Here is a 22500-nt window from a genome sequence, read left to right on the forward strand (position 1 = left end):
AGTCAGCAAGGCACAAAGGAGTTGCCCAAAGCAGAGGCATGCAGTGCACATGCACACCTCCCTCTCCTGCCTGGGTGCGGTGGGGCATGAGCCACCTCTTGCAGCTGAGCATGTGCTCGGGGGCTTCCCTGAGTTGAGGCTAAGGCTGTCCAAAGAGGCTGGATAGCCCAGGCTTGCTGGGTGACCTGGGCAGGTGCTGGAGAAGAGCTGTCTTCTGGCTGGGATCTGCAGGGACCTGTGGAAGCCAATGGCAGTGACCTCAGCAGGCTTTCGGGCCTGGACCTCAGGGAGCGGAGTACGGTGGGCTGGGGCCACGCCAGAGAGCCCCAGCATTGCACTGCGACCGTGTCTGTTGAAACACCCGCCTGAGCACCCTGTGCTCCAGGAGAGGCCCTCCCTCGCCAGCGAGCGGGGAGCCGAGGAATAAATAAATAAGACGGAGAGCACGAGCTGAGGCAGTGCCCTGCATCTCCACCTTCCGTCTCTTGGGTCAAGCCTTCATTGTGTTTGCAATATTATTCTGTTAGTGAGGATACTACTGTACAATTCAGACACTGCAGGTTTCTAATCTGCTTATTTATAATTCAAAAGCTTGCCCATATATTAATGAACCCTTAATGAGCTGTTGAAAATGCCTGAATTACAGTCAGATTATTAAACTCCAACGGCCCCTGTAATCATACCATTTGAGTGGGCTTTAGGTACTTTTCATATCTGCAGCTTTGTATTGTGAAGGAGATGGGTTTATTTGAAGAAAGCTTTGTAATAATTTTGACCTGCAATTTATTTATTGGCCTCTGAATGCAGTAGTCTATGCAGATGCTCTCGTCTATTATCTGTGGGGGCAGGTGCACAGCATGGTGAAAGACAGCTAATTAGGATTTGCTGAAAGATATGCTAAAACTGTGGTCTTCTAACAAAGCCAAGTTCATTGTTAAACAATGTTTTAGTGTCTGTTTATGTGATTTGTCTAAATCGTGGAGATACTGAAATGCATGTTATGGTTATAAGCAGATTAAAATCAGGAGCACACATGCTTTTTGTTAACCTTATAGCACTCTGTTGTCACCAAGGAGACTAGATCTTAGACATTCGATGGATCCAAATGTGCATAAGAGGATATTATGGAGCATAGAAGGGGCTGGCCAAAAAAAGGGCACGACTTGGCATGGCCCTATTAGTGGGAGAGGGTTTGCCGTCGGTCAGCAGGCTGGTAGGTGACTGCTGCCTAGCTGGGACCCTCGCACTTCCTGGGCCATTAGTACATCTGTAGTTGTGCTGGAAGTGATGTATTGTTGTGTTCTTTCCAGCCTGCTCTCTACCTTCATTCCACGATGCATTGAAAGGTCAGTGAGCTAAACAGTAATAAACTCATGGGTTGATATACTGAGGAATAAAAAGGGAAACAATAGCCACAGAGTGTGAGCTTATATGTCAAAAAATACATATATTATCACCGTGCTCAAAGGGAGAGTCATTTATAAAGGCAGATGTGAGTCAGGAACAGACATGTGCCAGTGGATGGAGGGAAGTGTTCGCTCATTGCTAAGGAATCCGGGAAGTGCCCTGAATTTTTCTCCGCAGATCATTTAGAAAACGACACGTGTGTGTGAGAGGAGCCCGTTGGCTGGCTCAGCAACCTCCCAGTTTCACAGCATACAAAGGACTTCACTGCTCCAAAGGAAAACCACCCCCTACTTACGATGTGCTGATTTGAAGCATGTCATTCATGTAGTAACTAGGGAGGGTCCAGTGCAGCACGTTCATCCTCATGCCCATGGTTACCTCTTGTAGGAGTTCAGTGGGATGAACAGTGCTCCACACCCAGAGTCTGCGCTGCAAGGCATGGAGTGTGTGCCGGAGCCCCCAGCAGCAATGTGGGTTTGTGTGTGCTGCACGCAGGGCCCTGTGGCTCCCCTGAGGGCTAGCCTCTATCCAGCAATGCACCATGCTTCTCTACAGAAGCATTTCATCTTATGCCCATGCCCAGCTGTCAAAATACCAGGGGTCAGGGAGCTGTGCCCATTTAATCCCAGGGGAAGAATTTGGGGCGTCTGTGAGTGTCCAGGAAGAGGAGAGAAACCCACATTCACCCATGAAGGAGAATAAGAAGCATGGTAGCCCATGAACTTGTAAATAGCTGGGGAAACACAAGGGAGGACAGGCTGCCACAGAAAGCGAAGGGAGAAACAGAAAGAAGACTTAGCGATCTGGACGGGTGTTAGGAGGAAGCAAATGGAAATAAGAAATGGAGGAGTTGAGTCTCTCAAAGCAGTCTGAAAATCAGGAGCAGCCAGGCTGGGAAGGAGCCAGCAGGGATTATCCCCTGCAGAAATCAAAGAGCCAAGGAAGTGAGTAGAAGCAGGGGTGATGAGTCAAAGCGAAGCAGAGACGGGGAGGGCCAGGGAACCTGATGCACAGGACAAAGCTGCCACTCCGTGAGGCTGACGCTGGGCAATGCGCTGAGCAAGCTGAGCTCGTATCACTGGAGAGACCCAAAAAAACCACTGGCCTCTTTGACCGCCCTGCTGTGAAGAGGCAAGTGCTAAAATAAACTGCTCTTCCTCTGCCTGGTGCTAACCGTGGTGCGCGCCTGGTGGCAGCGCGTTCTGCGTGCAAACCGTGCCCATCTGCGAACCTCCAAACAGGCGACAGAACTAATTTAACACAATGACAAGATGTTTTTATTATCCCAGTGAAATGATATGGAATCACATTTGTAAATGAAGGTGACAGATCTAAAATGTGTATTTTAGAGAAAATGAAAGCAGCGCCTTCCTGTGCCAGGGAGGTCGGTCAGGGCAGGGTCACGTGGTGCGGGCCGTGGAGCTCAGGGCAGGAAGGAATTAGCCCTGATTCTGAGAAGCCCTGGGCTGCATTCAGGTGAGGGCAGAAACCGGCATTGCTGGTGCTCAGCTGATGTTCCTGTCGTGTCGTGCACCCTGGACTCCATGCAGCGCACTGCTGTGTGCAGCAAAAGCCAGGGGTGGGCAGAGCCGGCAGGACTGGAGTGCGAGCATGCAAGGTGCCAACTGCCGACCCACCAGGATCCGTCTAATGAGTGCGTGAATGCTTGCTTTTAAACAGCTTTAAAGAGGTTAATTAGGCTGGGATGGATTTGGGCGGTGTTACATCTTTAATGGAAATGCTGATTCAAGAAGCCATGGCTCTAGCGATTTTTATACCGCCGTAATTATTTTTAAACTTTGTTTTCGGCGTTGTTGATCACATCTTGGCAGAATGCCTGCATGACCTGATTAAACCTACAAATTGTCAGCCTTGATCTATAGCGCTCAGATGAGATTGCTGACTGGGCATCACTTTGAAAGTTCTCGATTTAAAACAGAAATTAGATTTAAAATGTTTTTCCCGACCATGCACTGTAACAGTGCTGGCAATTTTAAACACATATTTAGCATCCCAGCATCCTGATGGCAATTAAATTACTGGGTGGTAAAAGAATGTGTAATTCTCTGCTGTTTATGTTCAATTTCTGAAGCTGCATGTAAGCTGCGGTGCGGTGCCGTGTTCTGCGTGTAAGCGTGGCACTGGATGCCCTGCTCGAATACCACCAGCCTTAGCTTTCCCCACACAGTTACTGCCCCTGGCTTGCTCTCGCCTCTGTCCCACCTGCTTCCCATTTGTATGTGTGAACCTTCCCACTAGGTACTGGGGCAGCTCCAGAGAATGGGGGTGCCTTTGGAGAGAAGTTGCTTGAATTGAACTAGCACCCAGGAGACCTCCTTTAGGAGGATTCCTAGATGGTTTAGGAGATGATGTCCCTTCTCTAGAAATCCTACATCAGCCCAAGGACTTCTCTAGCTGGAACTGGAGAGAGAATCTCAGCAAGAGCACCACAGGACTCAGATGTGTTAGGAAGAAAATGGGAAACAAATCAATGGCTTCCAAATAAATAAGATGCTTGCCTCTCCAACGTGGTTTTGCAAAAGGCAAAAAATGTCAGTCTTGCTTAGATGGCGATGTGTTATGTATAACAAAAAAAGCAACTGTAGATGTTTGTACATGTATACATGCATTTTTATAATACTTGCAATAAAAATTTTCTGTGGGGTATTTTACAAGTTCTTCAAACAGACTCATTCTCTGCTAGATTTTGCTGATGGTGGAGTCATGTCTGAGGATTGTTTCTGTCGCTCTGAAATTCCGTAGGGGCATCTTGGGAGGCTTGGGCATCTTGGGTCATCACAGGGATGTGACATGAGCCATTATCAGACCTCAGGCCTGGGCACCTTGTCATCTCTCACTGCAAAAAGTGTTTTTTCAAGGGCAAAAAGGAGTGGTACAGACCCTCCAGTGAACAGGGCTGGCTGGGGCAGGAGTCAGACAGGGGATGGGAAAGACTCACCGTGTTTTCTCCCTCTCTCCCCCCACAAGGTTTGAGCATCCGAGGAGCCCAGGAGGAAGACCCTCCCGATCCCCAGCTGATGAGACTGGACAACATGCTGCTGGCGGAAGGGGTGTCAGGTCCGGAGAAAGGTGGGGGATCGGCAGCAGCAGCTGCAGCAGCAGCCGCCTCTGGAGGGTCTTCAGATAACTCTATTGAACACTCAGATTACAGAGCCAAATTGACCCAGATCAGACAAATCTATCACACAGAGTTGGAGAAATATGAACAGGTCAGACATCGCTCTCACAGTCCTACGTGTACCTGTGGCCGCTCTTCTCTGCACCTCTGCTAGCCAGCTCTTGTTTCTGTACAGGGCTTGGAACAACCTCTCTCTCTTTCTCTCTCTCTCTTTCTCTTTCCCCTCCTCATCTCTCTCTCTTTTCTTTTCCCTTCCTCCCCCGACACCCGTCTCTCTTGAAAGAGCTGTGCAGTCAAATGAGACCATTGATGCTCTGGAAACAAGAGGCCTGGCTTGCATGCCTGGGGGGTTTCTGTTGTCCCTGACTGTCATTTGTACCTGAGCTTGTGTGTGCATAAAAATACCCCCTGAGCTGCTATATGCCCCCATCCTCGCGACTGCCCCGGGAGCGGACTGCTCAAGGGAGGAGCCTGCAGAACAGTGCCACCACATACCCAGGGAGCTGCCTCCCATGCCCGGGGTGTGCTGGTTTGAGGGGCAAGGCCAGGGCTCAAAGCAGAGGCAAAGCAAAGTTCCTGGCCTGTTGTGGGCCTTGACGATCCCCCTGTGCTTGTGCAAGAATCAGAGGGTTGGCCTCATGGTCATTGTTTCCTGCACCTCTAAACGTCACCAGGCATCTCAAGTTGGGTCTGGCCAGCGCCAGCTTTTCCTCTGGCAGCCCTAGCTGGGGAGATGACATGCAGTACTGCAGGGTTACTTGGGGTGAGAGAGAGCTTGTCAATTCAAAACAATCTGTGGGTACTTAAGAGGAGGAAGAAATACACAGATTAGTTTGATGGCAGAACCTTTCCTGGGTGAGGTTGACTCTCAGTGCCATTATATGATCCAGTCCTCTGCAGTCACCTGAGGGGACCAGGGTCTTGCTGTCTTCGTGGCTGTACTGGGCACCAGGGGCTCAGATTGCTGCTTCCTGATGTTTTTGGGAGTGGGGCAATTGCTCCTGGCACCGTGGTAGGGATCATGCTCTGCAAGCGCCCCGTGGAGCTGCAGCAGTTCTCTCCTGTCCTGCTGTGGCATGTGTGGTTTTGCATCACAGGAGGAGAAGCAGAGGGAGAAGACAAGGGTGTGAGATCCATGGCCCTGGCAAGCCTCGAGTAATGTCTTCATCTTTCCATCCCAGAGGTGTCCTAATAAAGCTTGTAAGCCCTGGACCTCATCAGCTCAACGAACCTCATCAGCCGGTGGTTTCCTGTGCTGGGAAGTGCTGGGCCCATCCTGAGCCCATTACAGTACAGTGAAGTGTCAGTCTGAACCAAATGAAACCGCAGCAGAGATGTTCAGGCAGCCATAAAAATCCTGCTAGGAACCACCAAGGCAGAGAAGAATCGCAGCTCTGCCCAGACGCCATCCTGAGCTGCTCTGCTGCGGCTTCCCGTCTGCTCAGCCACGCTGCTGTGGTGGGAGTTGGGCCCAGTGCAGTCGCCCAGCCAGGCTCCTCAGTCAACCCTCAGTATTAACCCTCCATCTGACCTGGGGCTGCTTTAACGTCATCTTACAAATGCCATTGCAGCAAGCAAGCAACGTAAGGGAGATGGGAGCTCTCTGGGCTGCACGTACAGGAAGGAGGTTAGTGGAGACGGCGCAGTGTGCAGGGTTAGAGACACCGCCAGGACCTCTGTGATGGAGCACCGCGTCCTGGGCAGACTGGGCTGCTGGGGCCTGCAGAACGAGCCAGCAGGAGAGTCCCCGCTTTTCACCTGCTCTTGGTCCAGAGCAGCACACGTGACTCTTGCATGGTCTGGTTTCCTCGCCCTGGACGGCACGGGCACTGGGCTGGTGTCTCTTGCTGGGACAGTGTTTCCCTGATGGGGGCTCTCCCAACCCCCAGCCAGACAATCCAGCTGAAGGACCCACTACTACCCCAGAGCCTCTCATCCACAGGCTGTTAAGAGCCCCATGCACTTCTCTCGCCTCCATCTGCGGGGCACTTTGCCCACCCGGGGTCTCTCCCTTGCAGATTCTGGCTCTTGTGGGCTTTCGGGGGGGGCACAGCCAGCCCAGTGGTGAAGCACCTAGGCTCTGTGCTCAGCTGTGCAGGAGGGTGTTAGGAGGCACGCGGCATCCTGAGAGAGGCGGGGACAGGAGTGAGGCTGTCCCTGGCCAGGCTGAGTCCTGCTGGAAGTGGGCCAGGGTGAGTCCAGAACAGCGCTGTGGTGGAGCCAGGCTAGGTCTGCTTCGACACCAGCCACGCAGGCTTGTCTGTGGCCATCACCCAAGCGGGGAGAGGCAGAGGCAGTGAATGGCTGGCAGCAGCTGTGCCTGGGGCCATTTCTTCTGCAGGCCCCCGGGTCCTCGCTGCACTACCACACAGAGCAGTAGTGAACACCTCTCTTTTGTGTGTTGACGTGGCGATGGCCATTGCATTAGCCAAGAGCAGACCTTGTAGTAAACGACAGGCCTGTATAAAGTCACGGGGACAGAAGCTGGCGATGGATTTGGGGCTGAAATAAGTTCAGATTTGTGTTAATAGCTAGTTCCTGGCAAGTGTCCTTTGACTATAATAAGCTTAATGACTTGTTGGGGGGGGTACTCGCATTTTTAGCCGGTAGCTCCATTTACAAAGGTTTCAGCCGAAATGTCACAGCCATCCTTCCACCCCTCAGGAAACCGAGGAGGAGGCTCACATGCTGCTAGGGGAGGGCGAGAGGCCGAGTGGACGTGAAACACGCAGGCTTTCGCCCATGTTGATCCTGACACCCAGCGCTGCCTGCCGTACAGAAATATGATAATTCCTCCAGCCTTGCAGCCAGCTGTCTGCTACCAGTTTGTCTCAAGAACAGCGCCCATCTCCACCGCAGAGAGGCAGCTGGGTTTGTGCACCTCTGTCTTCGCTGGCCGCCAGTTTCTGGACAGTTGTTACTGTCCTCGGGGGACAGAGGCAGCAGAACCCCTGGCCCGATGCCCCCGGGGCAGGAGCCGGCCCCCAGCCCTGAGCACGGGAAGGTGAGCCCACTGGGGCTTCAAAATGGGGTCAGATGCCTGCTTCTGTCTCTCCTTGCCTCCGCCCTGTCCCTGCTCTTCTCTACCTCCAGAAGCACAGACCACAAGCGTCTTCTGTGCAGATGCTTTCCAGACAGAGCTTGATTCTGACATTTGTTGCCAGGGAGGGGAATGCACTTAAGGAAGAGGAAAAAGTATGTCACGCCATCAGCAGCTCTCCCCTCGCCGCATGCCAGGAGAGATGGCCGTACACAGGCAGCGCTCTCCATAATTTACAGCTCCTATAATAGAGGTGACATATTGAAAGCTATCTTCTATAATTACATTGAAATACATTTTTGCTGTAGGCAAAAGTATTGTAAGGGTCCCACGCCTCCCTGAGCAGCTGGGAGTCTGCTCTCTGAGCTCACAGCTGTCTTTCGACTTAGCACCACATCGGGCGAAGCCTGGGCACTGGGCAAGTGCCACGGACCGTGCTGGAAGCCAGCCGGGTGCAGCTCAGCCTGGGGCCGGCTGGATGTGCCGTGGCAGAAGGCTGTTTGGGGAACGGCTCTCAGGCTGCCAAAGCAAGCCAGTCTTCCTCTTCTCCGTGTGCACATCTGATTAAGCATTAGAGCACGCTGAGGCACCCTTCGCTTCTGCAGGGCTTCAGAGCAGGTTAACAAGGCCATCACTTATCACCTGACATTATTAATAAAGTCTGGGGCACCAAGCAGAGGCCTGCAAAACAGGCATGAGAAAGGGGCCAGGAGTTTCAATGCTGGAAGTGACGCAGGGGAAACACAAGGTGGCGGCTGGCCCTTCCAGTCTCCCTGCGCTTCTGGAGAAGGGGGAGGAGAGTCAGGCCCTTCACCCCTCAGCCTTCAAACGATCCTGTCCCGGGATGCAGGGGGGGCCTGGGAAGGCTTCTCACTGCTTGGCAGCGCCAGTGCCCTTCCTGTGTTGAACTGGGTGGTGCGTGTGCGCTCAGACCCCTTGTTTTAATTTACTGAGCTCACTTGGCACCAGCATCCTTCTTCAGACAGCACTTTGATGCCATTTCTGTGGGGAAATATTTGCATGTTACCTCCTCCAGTCCAGGCAGATTTGCACCAGACAGCCTGCGAGCCCTGTGCTGGTGCAGCCTTCCTGCCTTCTGCCCCGGGCAGAGATGGCTCTTGGCCTGGCTCTCTTCTGCGGAGAGGGGCCCCTTCCTAGTCCAACTTGCTTCTCTCCCCACGAGGTTCCCTGGGACACCTCCTGCCCCCGGTTCAGGTCCCTTCTTCCTGGCAGGGGGGGAATCGGGTGGGAGGGCAGGCTCTAGGTGTGGGCTAGTTGGCCAACAGGTGACTGGGAGCCCTCTCGGGGCACTTTTTTTGCCTGAAACAGGGCAGAGGAAAAACCAAGACCCCATTTGCAGAAGTGTAAACCCAGACAGCAGGCAAAGAGCCCCAGAAATGGGGGTGGGTGATGGAGACACCAGTCCCCACTGAACCAGCCCCATCTCATTGCACCAGCGGTGCTGGAGGGAGGAGCAGGGAGCTGTGCACCGACTTGGGAACGACCACATGAGGAGCATCACGGCCAGGAGGGTGTGGGCAGTGCTGCACTCTGTGCCAAGGGCAAGTCTGCACCTTTCCGCGGAGAGGAGCTGAGCTCGTCCGAGCGCTGCCTCCACAGTGGTGCAGCAAGGATGTAAATTAGCCTGTAATTTACTTTCAGCAGTGTAAAGAAAAAAATCACTTTGCCTGAAGTGTATGCATCTTTCTTAAGGGTGTACCCAGATTTTAATTATCTAAATGTAAATACTTAACGAATTTTACTTAGAGTAATGAGCTAAAGTGCACACTACATAAATGAGATGTTCTAATTAATCATGTATGAACTACTGGTTTAAAGAAAAGCTATGTGAATTCTGCGAATGTTGGGCTATTGCCAAATTGCTAATCAGCATTTGCATTCATAGATGGCTTCACTTAATAAGTTGTGAGACATTCAGCAAATGTTGTAGGAAATTATGAGTTTTCAGATGCATAAACTTTTCACTTTTAACTCTTTCCCTTGCGTGGGGCTAATGAAATTCAGGCGGGCCACTGAAAATCAGTGCAGAACAAATGAGGAGAGGGTGTCCCTAACGCTAGCTTTAGAAGAAAATCAAAGCTAGCACTACAGTGATGCTTCACCAGGCCAATCTGGACAAGACGTGGCACTGTCCCCTCTGCTGGGTTTAGCAGCTGCTGAGCATCAGATGCATGGCAAGCCTAGGGAGAGCTTTGGTCACCTTTGCTTTCTAACCTCTGCCTGGCTTGGACAACCAGCACACTGGCCTGCTGGAGACTCCTAGCCACTTGTGGGATGGACTTTCATGGGAACAGGAGAGCAGCCTTTCTTTTATGTGTCTAAAATGTGCGGTGCCCAACCAGCACAGGGCTGTGTCTTTTGTTTGGCTAAGGCCGGGTGAGGACAATGTTGGGAAAAAATGTGTTCAGTAGCTGAGACTCAGTTCCCTCAAGTGGATCCCTCAAACAACTCAGTTCACCTCAAATGGGTGTTAGAGAGTGATCAGAGAGACGGATATCGGCAGAACGGGTGACAGCTCCCAGCCTCTGCTGCGGGCAGGCATGTTGCTCGCAGGGAGACGCAGATCTGACAAAATCTGTGGATGATGCAGCATGCATGGTTTAGATCACAGTGTCCTGCCCCTGCTTAGTGGGTGGAGGAGCTCCCAGCTCCTTCACTTATAAGGGCTCCCGGCTATATGGGCAGGCCAGGGCCCAAGGTATCCAGGGATGCATGGCATAGGGACCCTCCCAAATTCCCTCTTGGGCGGGGAATTGCTTCAGGAGGTTGCATGCCATCCTCTGCCACAGCTGCACATGGTGCACGAGTGATGTGATGCATTTCCAGAGGTGCAGCGATCAGATGGCGGCACGTCTTAACCCACCTCAAGCTCAGCCATGCCTGGCGCGCCACGGCCACTCTGCTAGCAGGAGACTGAGCGCAACTTTCTGCCGCAGCACTTTAGACTAGCAGCCTGATCTCTGGTCATAGAGAAGGAACGCAGTCACAGCTCCCGATGCCATCTGCATGCCATAGGCGTAGGGAATCAAATGGTTATCCCAGAGGTGCAGGTCAGAGGCAGGGACCTGTGACATTGTTCCAGGGGTCAGAAGGGTAAGAGCCTGGAATGTGTGCTGCAGGCCTCTGTCAGATGGGCCAGAGAGCATGGGGAGGGGGAGCAACCGATGCAAGGTAGCCTGGGCAGAGCGTGTGTAGCTGGGCAGGGAGAAGGCCATGGTAGGAAGTCTGGCCAGTCATGGGCTCCTGACAGTGTTACCCCTTCCTTCATGGCTCTCCATTCTGGCCCATGAGCATTGCCAACCAGCTTCAGGCTCTCTGCGGTTCTTTGCCCTGACAGGCCCCCCAGGCAGCGGAAAGTGTGTCTGCCTTGCACCGGGAAGCTTCTGGGGGCTGCAGCCGTGTCATGGTGTGACAGCACAAAACCGTTGCTAACCCCCTCTTTCCTTCACAGGCCTGTAATGAATTCACCACGCACGTGATGAACCTGCTCCGAGAACAGAGTCGGACACGCCCCATCTCTCCGAAGGAGATCGAGAGGATGGTGGGCATCATTCATCGAAAGTTCAGCTCCATCCAGATGCAGCTCAAACAAAGCACTTGTGAAGCAGTCATGATTTTAAGATCGCGGTTCCTTGATGCCAGGTATGGGAGTGATGCATTTGGCTGCCGCAGCTTTTTATTGAGCTGGCAAAGAGGGACGGGCCCCCCCGGGCAGCACGGTCATGTATGTGCTGGCCCAGGGAGGGATGGCTCACACTGCCCCTCTGAAGGGGCTTTCATTGCAGGCACCGTGGCCGATACAGTAGTGGGACCAGCTGGCGCTGGGTGGGTGTCTTTAGAAAAGTGCCCTGCAAACACTGCCAGTGGCTGTCTCACTGTTGGCATGGGGCCGAGTCTAGGCTGGCCGCTGAGCCCCTGCCGGCTGGCTTTGCCTGGGAGCTGCATCGGTAAAGGTGCCAGTGCCCCGCAGCAACTCCCGCAGCCCAAAGCACAGAGCCACTTCCAGGGGATGCCCCCTGCACCCACCCCTCATTGCCAGGCTTACAGGTGGGATCTTTACCAGCATGTCATGGGCAGTGGCCACTTAGGGTAATTGGAAACCAGGAGGTGGCGGGGAGATGTCTGCAGCGCCGTCAAAGGCAGCGTGTACAGTGTGGCTCCTTGGAAAAGAGGAAGGTAAACAAGGCAAAGTGAGCGGAAGCTGGATAATGAGCTAAATGCAGCCCCGGGGAGTGCCCGCTTGCTGCAGGGCACAGCGCTGGCAGCAGTGCAGCCGTCCTTTGGGGATACGGTGTGGGGAGAAATGCTTGGCTGCACAGTGGCCCAAGGCTCACACCTCTAGATTTCAACCAGCCCTGAGGGGGACCCAAATGGGAAGCTCTTGCTCCACCGGCACTTTCTAAAATGTGTTCTTCAGGAGAAACAGCATCAGGGTGGATGGGAGGCTTGTGGAGGTATACAGGGCCCCAGGGGCTTCTCTAGGCTGCAGCCCCTCAGCACGGGGGGAGAGCATGGTGGGTGCTACTTAGGGTGGAAAAGGCCTGTCAAATCTACCACGGTCGCTCCCTGCTGCCCTCACTCCTTCTTGGTGGGAGCAGGGGCTCGAGCAGTGTGTGTGGGGACACCATGCTCTGCTTCTCAGCACCCTGCTCCGGAGGACGGGGGCACTGCAAACAGAGGCAGGGGAATGGCAGAAGCTGGTGTGTGTGTAGAGGTCCCAGGGAGGAGCTGTTCCCAGCTGGGTGAGGAGGGTCATGCTGCTGCATCCCAAAGCAGAGGGGGTGGCTCACCCATGAGTCATGGATGGGTCTCAGCTCAGGTCTGTGACAGCAGCGGGTTTCTTTCTTTGTTTCAGACGGAAACGACGTAACTTCAGCAAACAAGCCACAGAAATCTTGAATGAGTATTTTTACTCCCACCTCAGTAACCCCTACCCCAGTGAAGAAGCCAAAGAAGAGCTGGCAAAGAAATGCAGCATCACAGTATCACAGGTAAGAGGTGTGCAAGTGCCCTCCCTGCCCTCCGTGGGCCAAGGAGGAGGAAAGGTGCCAGTGTCCTGCACGGCCGGCTGGGCTGGGCAGTGTCAGAGACGCGTCCCCCGCAGGCGTGGGTTCCCCTCCACGTTCTGATCGCCCTTCCATGGAGCGGCCCTTCTGTTTTGAAAGCAAATGTATTTGCATAGGCAGAGCAAAGGGGCATCATTATTTTGATGGAACAAGAAGCAAGAGTGTGAAAATGGTCTTGCCCCTACCAGCGTTGGCTGACTCTAATGTGCAGCTCCAGCAGCCCCTATCCCAGACGCTGTAGGCATCTCCTCAGGGACTTCATCTGTTAATGGACGTGCGCGTTGACCAGGGGCTGGGAAACGGACTGTGAGCTCGGTGGCGAAGGGAGCAGGCCTCTCAGCCGGGCCTGAAGGGGTTGGCGTGCCACGGGGTGCAGTTAAAATGATAAATAATACATAAAAATAAATGTGTGTGACCATTTCTTCAGCTGTGTAGCAAATGCACTCTGCACCTGTCAATAGGACTCTTCCGTAGGTGATCCATTTAGCCTGCTATAAATTAATCAAAACCGAACATTAATTTAGTAAAAAGCCAGTTTATTGACAAACAAATAATCTATTTTTATGGATCAGCTTTTCTTTGATTGGTTGAAGCCTACAAGCTTCTAACCTGGTTGGCATACAACAGCCTGGGGATAGCTATTGTTCCACGGTTGCAAGCCCTGTTAAACAAAACGGGTCCCTTAGAGCCGGCACTTGGCTGGCCAGAAGCATTAGTAAAGCAGAGCCATGCAAGAGTAGATGCAGCTCAGGCTCCGCAGACAGGTGCCTTCGCCCAGGTCAGCCTCTTTTGGGCACAAGCTATAACCTGACGGCCCCAGACAGTGGTCCAGCAGTGACGTTCCAGCCCCTTGAACGGATTCTGCACTGAGCTTGAGTGTGCTCTTCCCTGCACAGGGTCTCTAGAAGGGAAGTCACATCTGGCGTTTTCTGTGGCTTGTGAATTTGGCAGAGCTCAGAACATGCTTGTGGCATGGGAGCCACATGTATCATGGGTGCGGCTGTAACATGGGGGGGTGGGAAAGCAAGTCCGACAGGAAAGCTGTGCTGGTGCGGGGTGCCAACATCTGCTCTCCCAATCAGGTTGCCTTATCAGTCTTTCAAGTAATTACATATTTAAAGGAACGATGCCTGAGATTAACATGTTAACTATGGATGATGGTAGGCCCCGGTATTGGCATTTGTAGCAACATAGCCCATCCCTTTATAATTAAGGTCTGATCTGAGGTTGGGTATATAGGTCTAGTGAAATGGCAGAAGTCAGGTACTTTAGACTTCAAATGGGAAAGCCGTCAGAAAAGAACCCCACCCGACGGCCTTGCTTGTGGTGACTCTTTGTTAACTTTGGATGCGCCGAAAGAAACACAAGATCCTTCAAAACCACCTCATCAGTAAGGTCCTGGAAATCCACTGCAAAGTCCCACTGTTCCGTCAAGCCAGTAGTTTCCTGAGATGCGTCCAGTCCAGGTATCTGGGCAGCCAGTGGTGCTTCTTACCCTGCAAAACCTATTGGGCAGGGAAGCAGTGAGTGTCTTGGCCAGTGGTTCTCAACCAGGATGGATGTTGCCACATCCTTTGAAGGGTGCCATGAGGTGTGAGGAGATAAGCTAAGCTGGTAAGCCAGACTCGAGCTTGTCCCTGCCTGGATGGTCCCCCACCCCTCCTGCCCAGCCCCTGTGGAAGGAGACGAGCACTGTAACATATGCATTCATGTTTGAACTTGGGTGCTATTCAGTTCCCAGAAGTTCTGGAGGGGGCTCAAGTCACCTTGCTGGGGTCACCTGGCCCCAGTTGTCTTTCCTGCTTGGTGCAGGGGGCTGGACCCCATGATCTTCCGAGGTGCCTTCCAGCTCCACAATCTATGAACCTTTGAGTCCCAGGAGGGGTTGCCTTGAGTTCAGGAAGAGGGGCCTTAAATCCACAAAAGCTAAGAACCACTGGTCTCCATGCTCTCTTCTCTCTTGGTCACACCAATGAGTGGAACTAGCCCTTGCCTTTCCAGCCCTGAGTTCAGAAAGGTTTCACAGTGCCAAGGGGACAAGCGCGGTTCCACAGCAGTCTGCACAGATGCCTGCGTGGCTGTACGAAGAGCCCTGTGGCATCCTCTGTGCTCCCCGCTCCATTTGAGCAGACCAAGAGGTGAAATTTTCAGACCTCACAGCCCAAGTGCACTAAGACACAAGCCCCTCGAGGTCCATGGTAGCTTTGCCATTGACTTTAGTAGGGACAAGATTGCAACCCTGGTTATCTGTGAGAGCTGGCTAGATTAGTGCAAAGGGTGAGAGCTGTTCTCTAGACAGCTGGAGCAGGGGCTGAAAAATCTTGCACAGCATCATCATAATAATAATGATGGCACTACTAATGGTACTTTGAGAGCAGCCGGCACAGTAAGCGACGGTGGGCTGCCTTTCACCACCTGCAGGGTAGGAGTGTGCCCACAGCCGTGAGTCCCTACCCGCTTTCACGTGACAGTAACTGGTGTATCTGCTGATGGCCCCATGCCTCTGTGGCAGCCTTTCTAGCTGGAGGTGCATTCGTGAGGCACTGGGCTGGGTGCACTGGGACCTTTCCTTCATGAAGGTATGAATAACAAATGCAAGAGACCAAAGCCTTTGGGTGGGCCCTGTTGCAGCTCAGCCTCCGGGGCTGTAATGTGGCAGGGGCCTTCTAAGTGGGATTCATGCTGGAGGCTGCCAGCCGGGCAGGAGAGCCCGTGCTAGGGGCATGGTCGGGATAAGCTGCCTGCGCTCTGTTGTATTGCAGGGGATGAGAGGTAAGGTGACTGGGTTCAGGGAGTTTCTGCAGGGCGAGGGTGTAGAAAAGCCAGTTCAGTGAAGAAAGGTAAGATCAGTCTGCAGAGAATAACGCAAGACAGGGAGAATTCAACCCTGGGGAGCAGCCATTTCCGACGGTGAGCGGCATGGAATAGACTGTCCCTGAAGGCACTGGCAGTGCTTGGTTCAGTAGCAAAAGCCCAGGTGGCTTCCATAGGGTTAATGAACATGCAGATGTGGGGCCAGGCCTGGCCTTACCTGCTTCAAATGAGCCTTGATGTAGGTGCATTTCTGCGAGGGGACAGCCTTGCTCTGTGCAGAGGGCACTTCCTTGCACCAGGTGCAGCCAGGATACGCTGGGCTGAGAGCCTGCGAGGCAGCGTCTGCTTGCGCTGAGCAGAGACAGCTCTGCAGCCGTCCCACAGGACTGCTTACTGCCTGCTAGGAGCAGGAGTCGTGAAGTAGTGTGGGACACAGCTCTGGTGGAGGGCAGCCAAAGCCAGGAGGATGCAGCCCAGAAGCCAAGGCTACACCAGGCAGTCTGTTTAGCAACCTGGCAGGGGCAGCTCGCCCATGGAAGGAGCAATGCCATCCCGGCAAATGGCCGCAGGGGCCTGCGCAGAGCGTTCTGCACTATTCCTGAGCACCTTCTGTGTCTGGCCTCAATGGGGCACCATCCGGCCAGCACCGCTCCTGGCCTTCCCGCACGTCTCATTTCTGCGCCAGCTGGGCCCGGGGAGGGAGGGAGGGCAGCAGGGACAAACGGTAATTAAGAACATGGGAACTGACAACTTTCCAACCCCCCCAAGAGTTTTGGCTCAAACCGTGGGAGGGTTTCCATCAGTTCTGCTGCTCAGAGTGGAGCGGGGATTCATTACAGCTCCTGATCCCATGTCAGTTTTCCTCGCCAGGCCAGGAGCTGGCGGAGGCTGGGGCAAGGTGTAAGGGGGAAGACTTCCAACTTTCAGCAAGGCCTTTGGGACCCCAAATCGTGCGGCTCCCCGTCAAGCCTGCTGCCACGGTGCTTTACTGAGCTACAAAGGAAGTGGGACCAACTTCCAGCACAGATAGCTGCAGGTGGGACATAAATGGATTTGGTTTTGAAATCAGTCTGTAAAATAATATGGAGAGCAAGTTTTTCGAGAAACACATGAAGACAAACTATTTATTAAGATGAACACCTAACACAATTTCATTTTTAAGAGTGCAGGGAAGGTAATTTTGGAAAAAAATGTCCTTAACAGAGAACATTGCCGGCTGTAATTTAGAACTATCCAATCTGCACGTGTTTGGGGGAGATAAACTGTCTCATCTGTTCTCTACTTCCTATGGCTGCAAAGCTGATGTTTTATACTTTTGCAGATGAGCCTTTTTCAGGGTGTCATGAGCAACTATCAGTCTATCATGCAGACTAGAGAAAGGGCATAGTCATTGCTGAATGCATGTCAGTGGATTATAGCAATAAAATTTTTCATTGCTTCAAACAAAAGAAAAATGTGCTTGACAAGAGGGTATATTTAAAATTCTTTCTAAACAGCATGCAGGAGCTGCCTTTCAGCTCCTCTGCATTCACATTGATTCTGTTTTTATTTATTTTTGCCAACACATTACGAGCCCTGGATTTATAGGCACTGATCCCTCACTTCCAACAGGATGCAAAGAGTGGAACAGAGGCAGATAGAAACAAAAAGTTTGCAGAGATAAAAAGAGGCAAATGACTAACCAGGCAGCACGTGCCATAAATACTCTGCGTGTCATTGCAAAATTTCATATTCCGTTACATTTAATTAGGTGCAGACCATAAAGCACGTGCTGCAAACAAACACGCAGAGACACACTGGAATATTCCCTGTGGTTTGTGGTCCATAAATGTTCGGTTTGCTCATTTCAGGATGGACGTGTCGGTGTGAGCTGCCTCTCCGCAGAGCACTGCCCTGTCCCGGGGATTTTCCCGAGCGGGGAAGCGGAGCAGGTCGGCCCCAACCCAAATCCCGCAGTTATGCATCTTGACGATTTAAGTAATAATTTATTGTCTTTTTATTTAACGTTGTAATTAACATGATAAATAAGTGCAACAGGATTGTTTGAAATGTAATATACAATTAAGCCCAATTAATTAATTGGCCTTCAGTGATCAGGAGGAGAAAGATGTTCATTGTTTTTTTTTATGTGAAGAGATAGTTTGTTTTCATGAAAAATGTGCTTCTAGGCGGCTTCTGCTGGAGACAACTTCCAGCCAGTGGTTGTGGAAGTGGGGAGGGCTGGAGAGCCAGGGGGTGCTTGGCCCCCAGCAGCTGCTTCTCCACTTGTCCTGGTTACAGGGTGCAGGTCCTGGCTTCAGGAGGCCAGTGCTGGGCCCATGTCACACGTGGGCCAGGTACAGAATTCACATCTTCAGGACAGAGGGGCGGGGGGAGGCCCAGGTGAGGGCAGCAGCTCATGCCCTGGGTGGGAGCTCAGCGTCTCAGCCCTTGGGCCCATCCACGCTGCCCCCGGCTCTTCCCCAGCAGATCCAAGTACTTTATGCAGGGGACGGTGCCTCGTCCGACCCGTGGGGACGCTGACCTGCCTAAGGTCACCCAACGGGACAGTGACACCACCTGCAATGGCACCCAGAGTCCCAGGGGTACTGAGTCTGCCAGCCCGTGCTGAGTCCCTGACCTTCCAAGGCATGCCGGAGAGGGCAGGACCTGCTGCTCCTTGGTGAAGAGCAGCCTGGGACAGGGACTGGTGAATTCATTGTGGTCTTCAGTGGATGGAAAAGCCCTGCATCCCCACCCTGGCAAAGGGAGGGCAGCTGCGAGCCAGGTTTAAAGTGGTTTGGAGCTGAGTTGTGATATCATGGCCTGGTGCTCACACTCCCCTGTGTGTCCTGCACCTGCTGCCCGAGGCCAGGAGTCACTCTCAGGTGTTGCACACCATCTCCGAGTGTTTTCTGGAGCAAATGCACTCCTTTCCCCCAGAGAGGCTGAGGCAGGGAGCAGCAGGCTGCAGGGAAGGCCGGGCTAGAGCCCATTCATTACCAGCGAGTAGGCCCCAGCTTCTGGAGTCAAGTGATTGCATCGTGGTCTCAGCTTTCATTTCGTAGGGAGTGTGAAGTAAGTACTAGCCTTTGTGGCTGCAAGGAAATGCTGAGGAATATGAACTGAGCCAGATGACGCAGCGGCATCTGCCTGAGTCTGCAGGCAGCCTGGAACTGTAGCTGTGAGAGAGCTCCCTTCACCTCAGCGGGCATTAACCCAACCCTCACTGCTCTGAAAGGAGTGCCTCACCCCTAGGCTCTCCTCTGCTGGGGCCGTGGCACAGGGAGACAGGGAACCTTGGTAGACCCCATGCCAAATTTTGCTGCAGCTCCAGACAGTTGCTGCCTGCTCTCTGGAGTGAAAGGCTGACTCCCAAGGGAGCGCTGACTTGGAAAAGCCCCTGGATGGGCAACCCTCCTCTGTCCTGCCTCTGGCTCCCCTGCAGCCTCCTCCACTATCCAGGCTTAGAAGAACATGAGAGTGTGGCTGCCGGAGGAAGTGTGGAAATGTGTCCTGCTCTTGCACGTGCGACTGAGCCCAGAGCCGCGGTAGCGAGCACTGCACTGCTCAGCACATTTCCTGGCCTCAAGCTCCGGCTCCCTTTCTGCTTCTCTTTGTCCACATGCAACTGCGACGTGTGGTTGTTAGCATCTCCAGGCCGCAAGCCTCGTGGTCAGCAGCAGCTTCCCAGCAAATATATTTAACGGGCTTAAAAAGAAGTTTGAAGACTAGGCTGTTGACATATAGATTCCTTCTGATGCTGGTGCCAGGAACACGGTGTTCGCAGGATGGCTGGGACGGCTCCCACCCGGGGATCTAGCTGTGTGCGGAGCGTGTATTTTAATTTGAGAAATAGTTTAACATTTTTAGATATTCATTTAGATGTGGTACGCAGGTTAAACATAACGTATGATCACTGCTCCTTTCATTGCTTCCAATTAAACCTTGCTTGTTAGTTTAACCTCTAGGTAATCCCATCAAACAATTGATGTCAAGGAAACACTGCCCACAGTGGCTTTGGATGAGTGGCCATTAATTTTAATTGCCTTGATATTAAAGATTAAGAAGTATTGGGACTAGCAGAATGGAAACGATCTGATGTCAAGCAAATCCACTCGCTGAGGCTTCCCCAGGCTGCTGGTGATATTAAAATTTTACTGTGAGAATTAAATAAACCTTTATTAGTGATGGCTGTTGTTTGATTGGTCCAGAGGTGTGCATAAACAAAGGTTCATATTCATCCATGGACAATACAGTTGATGTGCAGAGATTCCTCAATTATGAAACTGTTAATAAAGCCGTAATCCGATTGTCCACAATAATTATTTGCTGGGTTTCATTAATGTATTATTGCTTCCCTGACTGACAAGGTAATATTAAGTGCAATATATAGAAGCCAATGGAGTATTGTCCAGGGAACAGGATGTACGAGGTGCACCTTCCGGCTTGCCATTAAAGCTAGAGACTTTTCCATAATTGTGTTAAAACAAATGCCAAAATTACCTACCTTCCAGCAGGAACGTCCCTCCTCCCTGTAACGAGGGTGCGTGTGCAGCCTCTGTGAAACAGCTGCATTCTGTCCCTCGCACGTGCCGCCATTTAAAATGGAATAGCCTTTCAGAGCAGCAGGCCCTTGCCTGTAGGTATGGCAGTCTGGGCAGAACCAGTGACTGGTGAATTTGGTTTCTTTTCATAAGAGGAAGAGAGCTATGCAGCCCCTGCCTCTCTGTGGAAGGATTTTCTTTTGCTCAAAGTGAAGGCTGTTCCACGTTTCAAGCAAATAGAAAACATCAGCATAAACTGATGGTTATGACAGAGTCATATCATCAGAGGCTAGAAGTCCAGGAGCCTGTTCTCAGGTCAGAGAAGGGACTCCCACTGAGTTCAGCTCATGCTGGATGCTTTGGTACCACAGGCCTTAGGAAGCAAAGGGAAAGAATAAGCAGTCATGACTGCCCAAGCCCTTTGGGCTCTTGCAAAGGCTGGCAGGGGAAGGCAAGCATCCAGTGATGCCACCAGCCAAGTGTAGGAACCAAAGGACCTGTGCTTCTGGCAGGTTGTTTAACTCTAGACCTGAACAAATGATGGGTTTGCACTGTAATGTTTATATACCAGTGGACATGATATTGGGCTCTGGAGTGGACAGATGTGCACTGCCCTGGTGCAGCTGGATGTTAGCACAGTGGTACATTAATAATGAGGGACATGCCTTTTTAAAGATACTTTAAAATCATCCCACAGGAGGACCTGTCTGAGTGTTGAATGTGTGCCTGTGACAGTGGCGTTGTGTAATCTTCACAGAACTAAGCCCTAGTTTGGCATGAAACTGCGTGGCATTTTCATCAGCCCCCATGTCAGCTTTGGTGCCACATGCTCCCATAAGCTTTGATCATTTGGACCTAGAATCATGGAATCACAGACAATGAGGGTGGAAGGGACCCAGCAGGCCGCATCTAGTCCAACCCCCTGCTTCAAGCGGGACCAGCCCCAACTACATCGTCCCAGCCAGGACTCTGTCTACCCGGGCCTTAAACACCTCCTCTCTGAGTAACCTGTTCCAGTGCTTTACTACCCTCCTGGTGAGAGAGTTTTTCTTAATATCCAACCTTAACTTCCCTTGCTGCGACTTGAGCCCTTTGCTTCTTGTCCTGTCACCTGCCCCCACTGAGAACAGTCCAGCTCCATCCTCTTTGCAGCCCTCCTGCAGGGAGTTGAAGGCTGCTGTTCAATCCCCCTCGGTCTGCTCTTCTCCAGGCTAAATCAGCCCATTTCCCTCAGCCTCCCCTCAGCAGTCCTGTCCCTCAGCCGCACAACCATTTTCACTGCCCTCTGCTGGACTCTCCAATGTGTCCACATCCTTTCTGCAGTGGGGGCCCACAGCTGGACACAGGACTCCAGATGTGGCCTCAACAGTGCTGAATAGAGGGGAAGAATCACTGCCCTCCATGTGCTGCCAACGCTTCTACCAATGCAGCCCAGGATACCGGTCGCCTTCTTGGCACCGAGGGCACACTGCTGGCTCCTGTTCAGCTTCTTCTCCCCTGTCCCCCCAGGTCATTTTCTGCAGAGCTGCTGCCCAACCAGTCACCTCCAGCCTGCGCTGGTGCATGGGATTGCTCCCTCCTAAGTCTAGGACTTTGCACTTCTTCTTAGTTGCAGTGCTAGGGCCTCGTTTCCTTCTACAATAGTTGTGTAGAGTGTGTTGGCCTGAACGCAGGCTTGTGTTTGTAGGCCAAGGAGCTTTTGTGATGGTCCTGTGTACAACATCAGTTATTAACTGAGATTATTCATTAGTGACTTTGATGGCTGGGATTAGAAACATTCTATAATGTTTTTGCTGCAGCTTTGTGTAAGCTGCTCCAGCCATGAACTTTGCACAGGTTAATAGAGCCTTAGGAGCCACCTGGCATCAGCACAGTATCTTCAAAGGGAGATGACAAAGCAACTTTTCATCCATTATTGATTTATATTATTCTTTCCATTTTCAGCAGACCAAACATGATTCCAACTCTGGGGCTGCCAAGGTTGTTCCAGCCCAAAAATAAAGAACAATTGCATTCACTTCCAACTCATTCTCTCTTAACCAAACATCACCTTCATCCACCTCCAGAAGCCTTTTGAATTCTAGCATTTGATTTGGTTGACAAATGCCTCATTATTAACAGTAGGCAAAACTACTCTAACCAGAGCAGCAAACTCCAAAATGCGTGGTGTCATAAAAGAGTAACCCCTTGTGTATCAGTTCTGCCAAGAGACCGACAGAACCATGTCATGCTCATATCCATAATAATACCCAGCTGATCCTTGATTATTGCTTAATTAATCTAAGTACCTAGCAGTCATCAGATTGAAGGCGGGGGACTGTGTGTCTGATGGACCCAAGCGTGACATCTCAGAGCGATACGACGAGATGCCGAATGCCACCGGAGGACTGACTTTTCTTACTTCCTCTCCTCCCCATCCACAGGTATCCAACTGGTTTGGCAATAAGAGAATCAGGTACAAGAAGAACATAGGGAAGTTTCAGGAAG

At 52.1% G+C, this 22500-nt stretch overlaps 1 protein-coding gene across 3 annotated transcripts in view; it reads left to right on the forward strand.

The window, feature by feature from the left end:
* Nucleotides 1-22500, forward strand: part of PBX3 (PBX homeobox 3) — a 126347-nt gene that overhangs the window by 97025 nt on the left and 6822 nt on the right. For all 3 annotated transcript variants that reach the window (XM_019541053.1, XM_019541054.1, XM_019541055.1), the window contains 4 exons: nucleotides 4396-4637; nucleotides 11059-11249; nucleotides 12463-12598; nucleotides 22437-22500. The exon at nucleotides 22437-22500 is cut by the window's right edge and continues 102 nt beyond it. In XM_019541053.1, coding sequence (XP_019396598.1) covers nucleotides 4396-4637; nucleotides 11059-11249; nucleotides 12463-12598; nucleotides 22437-22500 — 633 coding nt within the window. The remainder of the gene's footprint in view (nucleotides 1-4395; nucleotides 4638-11058; nucleotides 11250-12462; nucleotides 12599-22436) is intronic.

The sequence above is a fragment of the Crocodylus porosus genome, unplaced genomic scaffold (assembly GCF_001723895.1).
Source record: "Crocodylus porosus isolate Cpor-Errol unplaced genomic scaffold, CroPor_comp1, whole genome shotgun sequence".
Classification (NCBI taxonomy): domain Eukaryota; kingdom Metazoa; phylum Chordata; order Crocodylia; family Crocodylidae; genus Crocodylus; species Crocodylus porosus.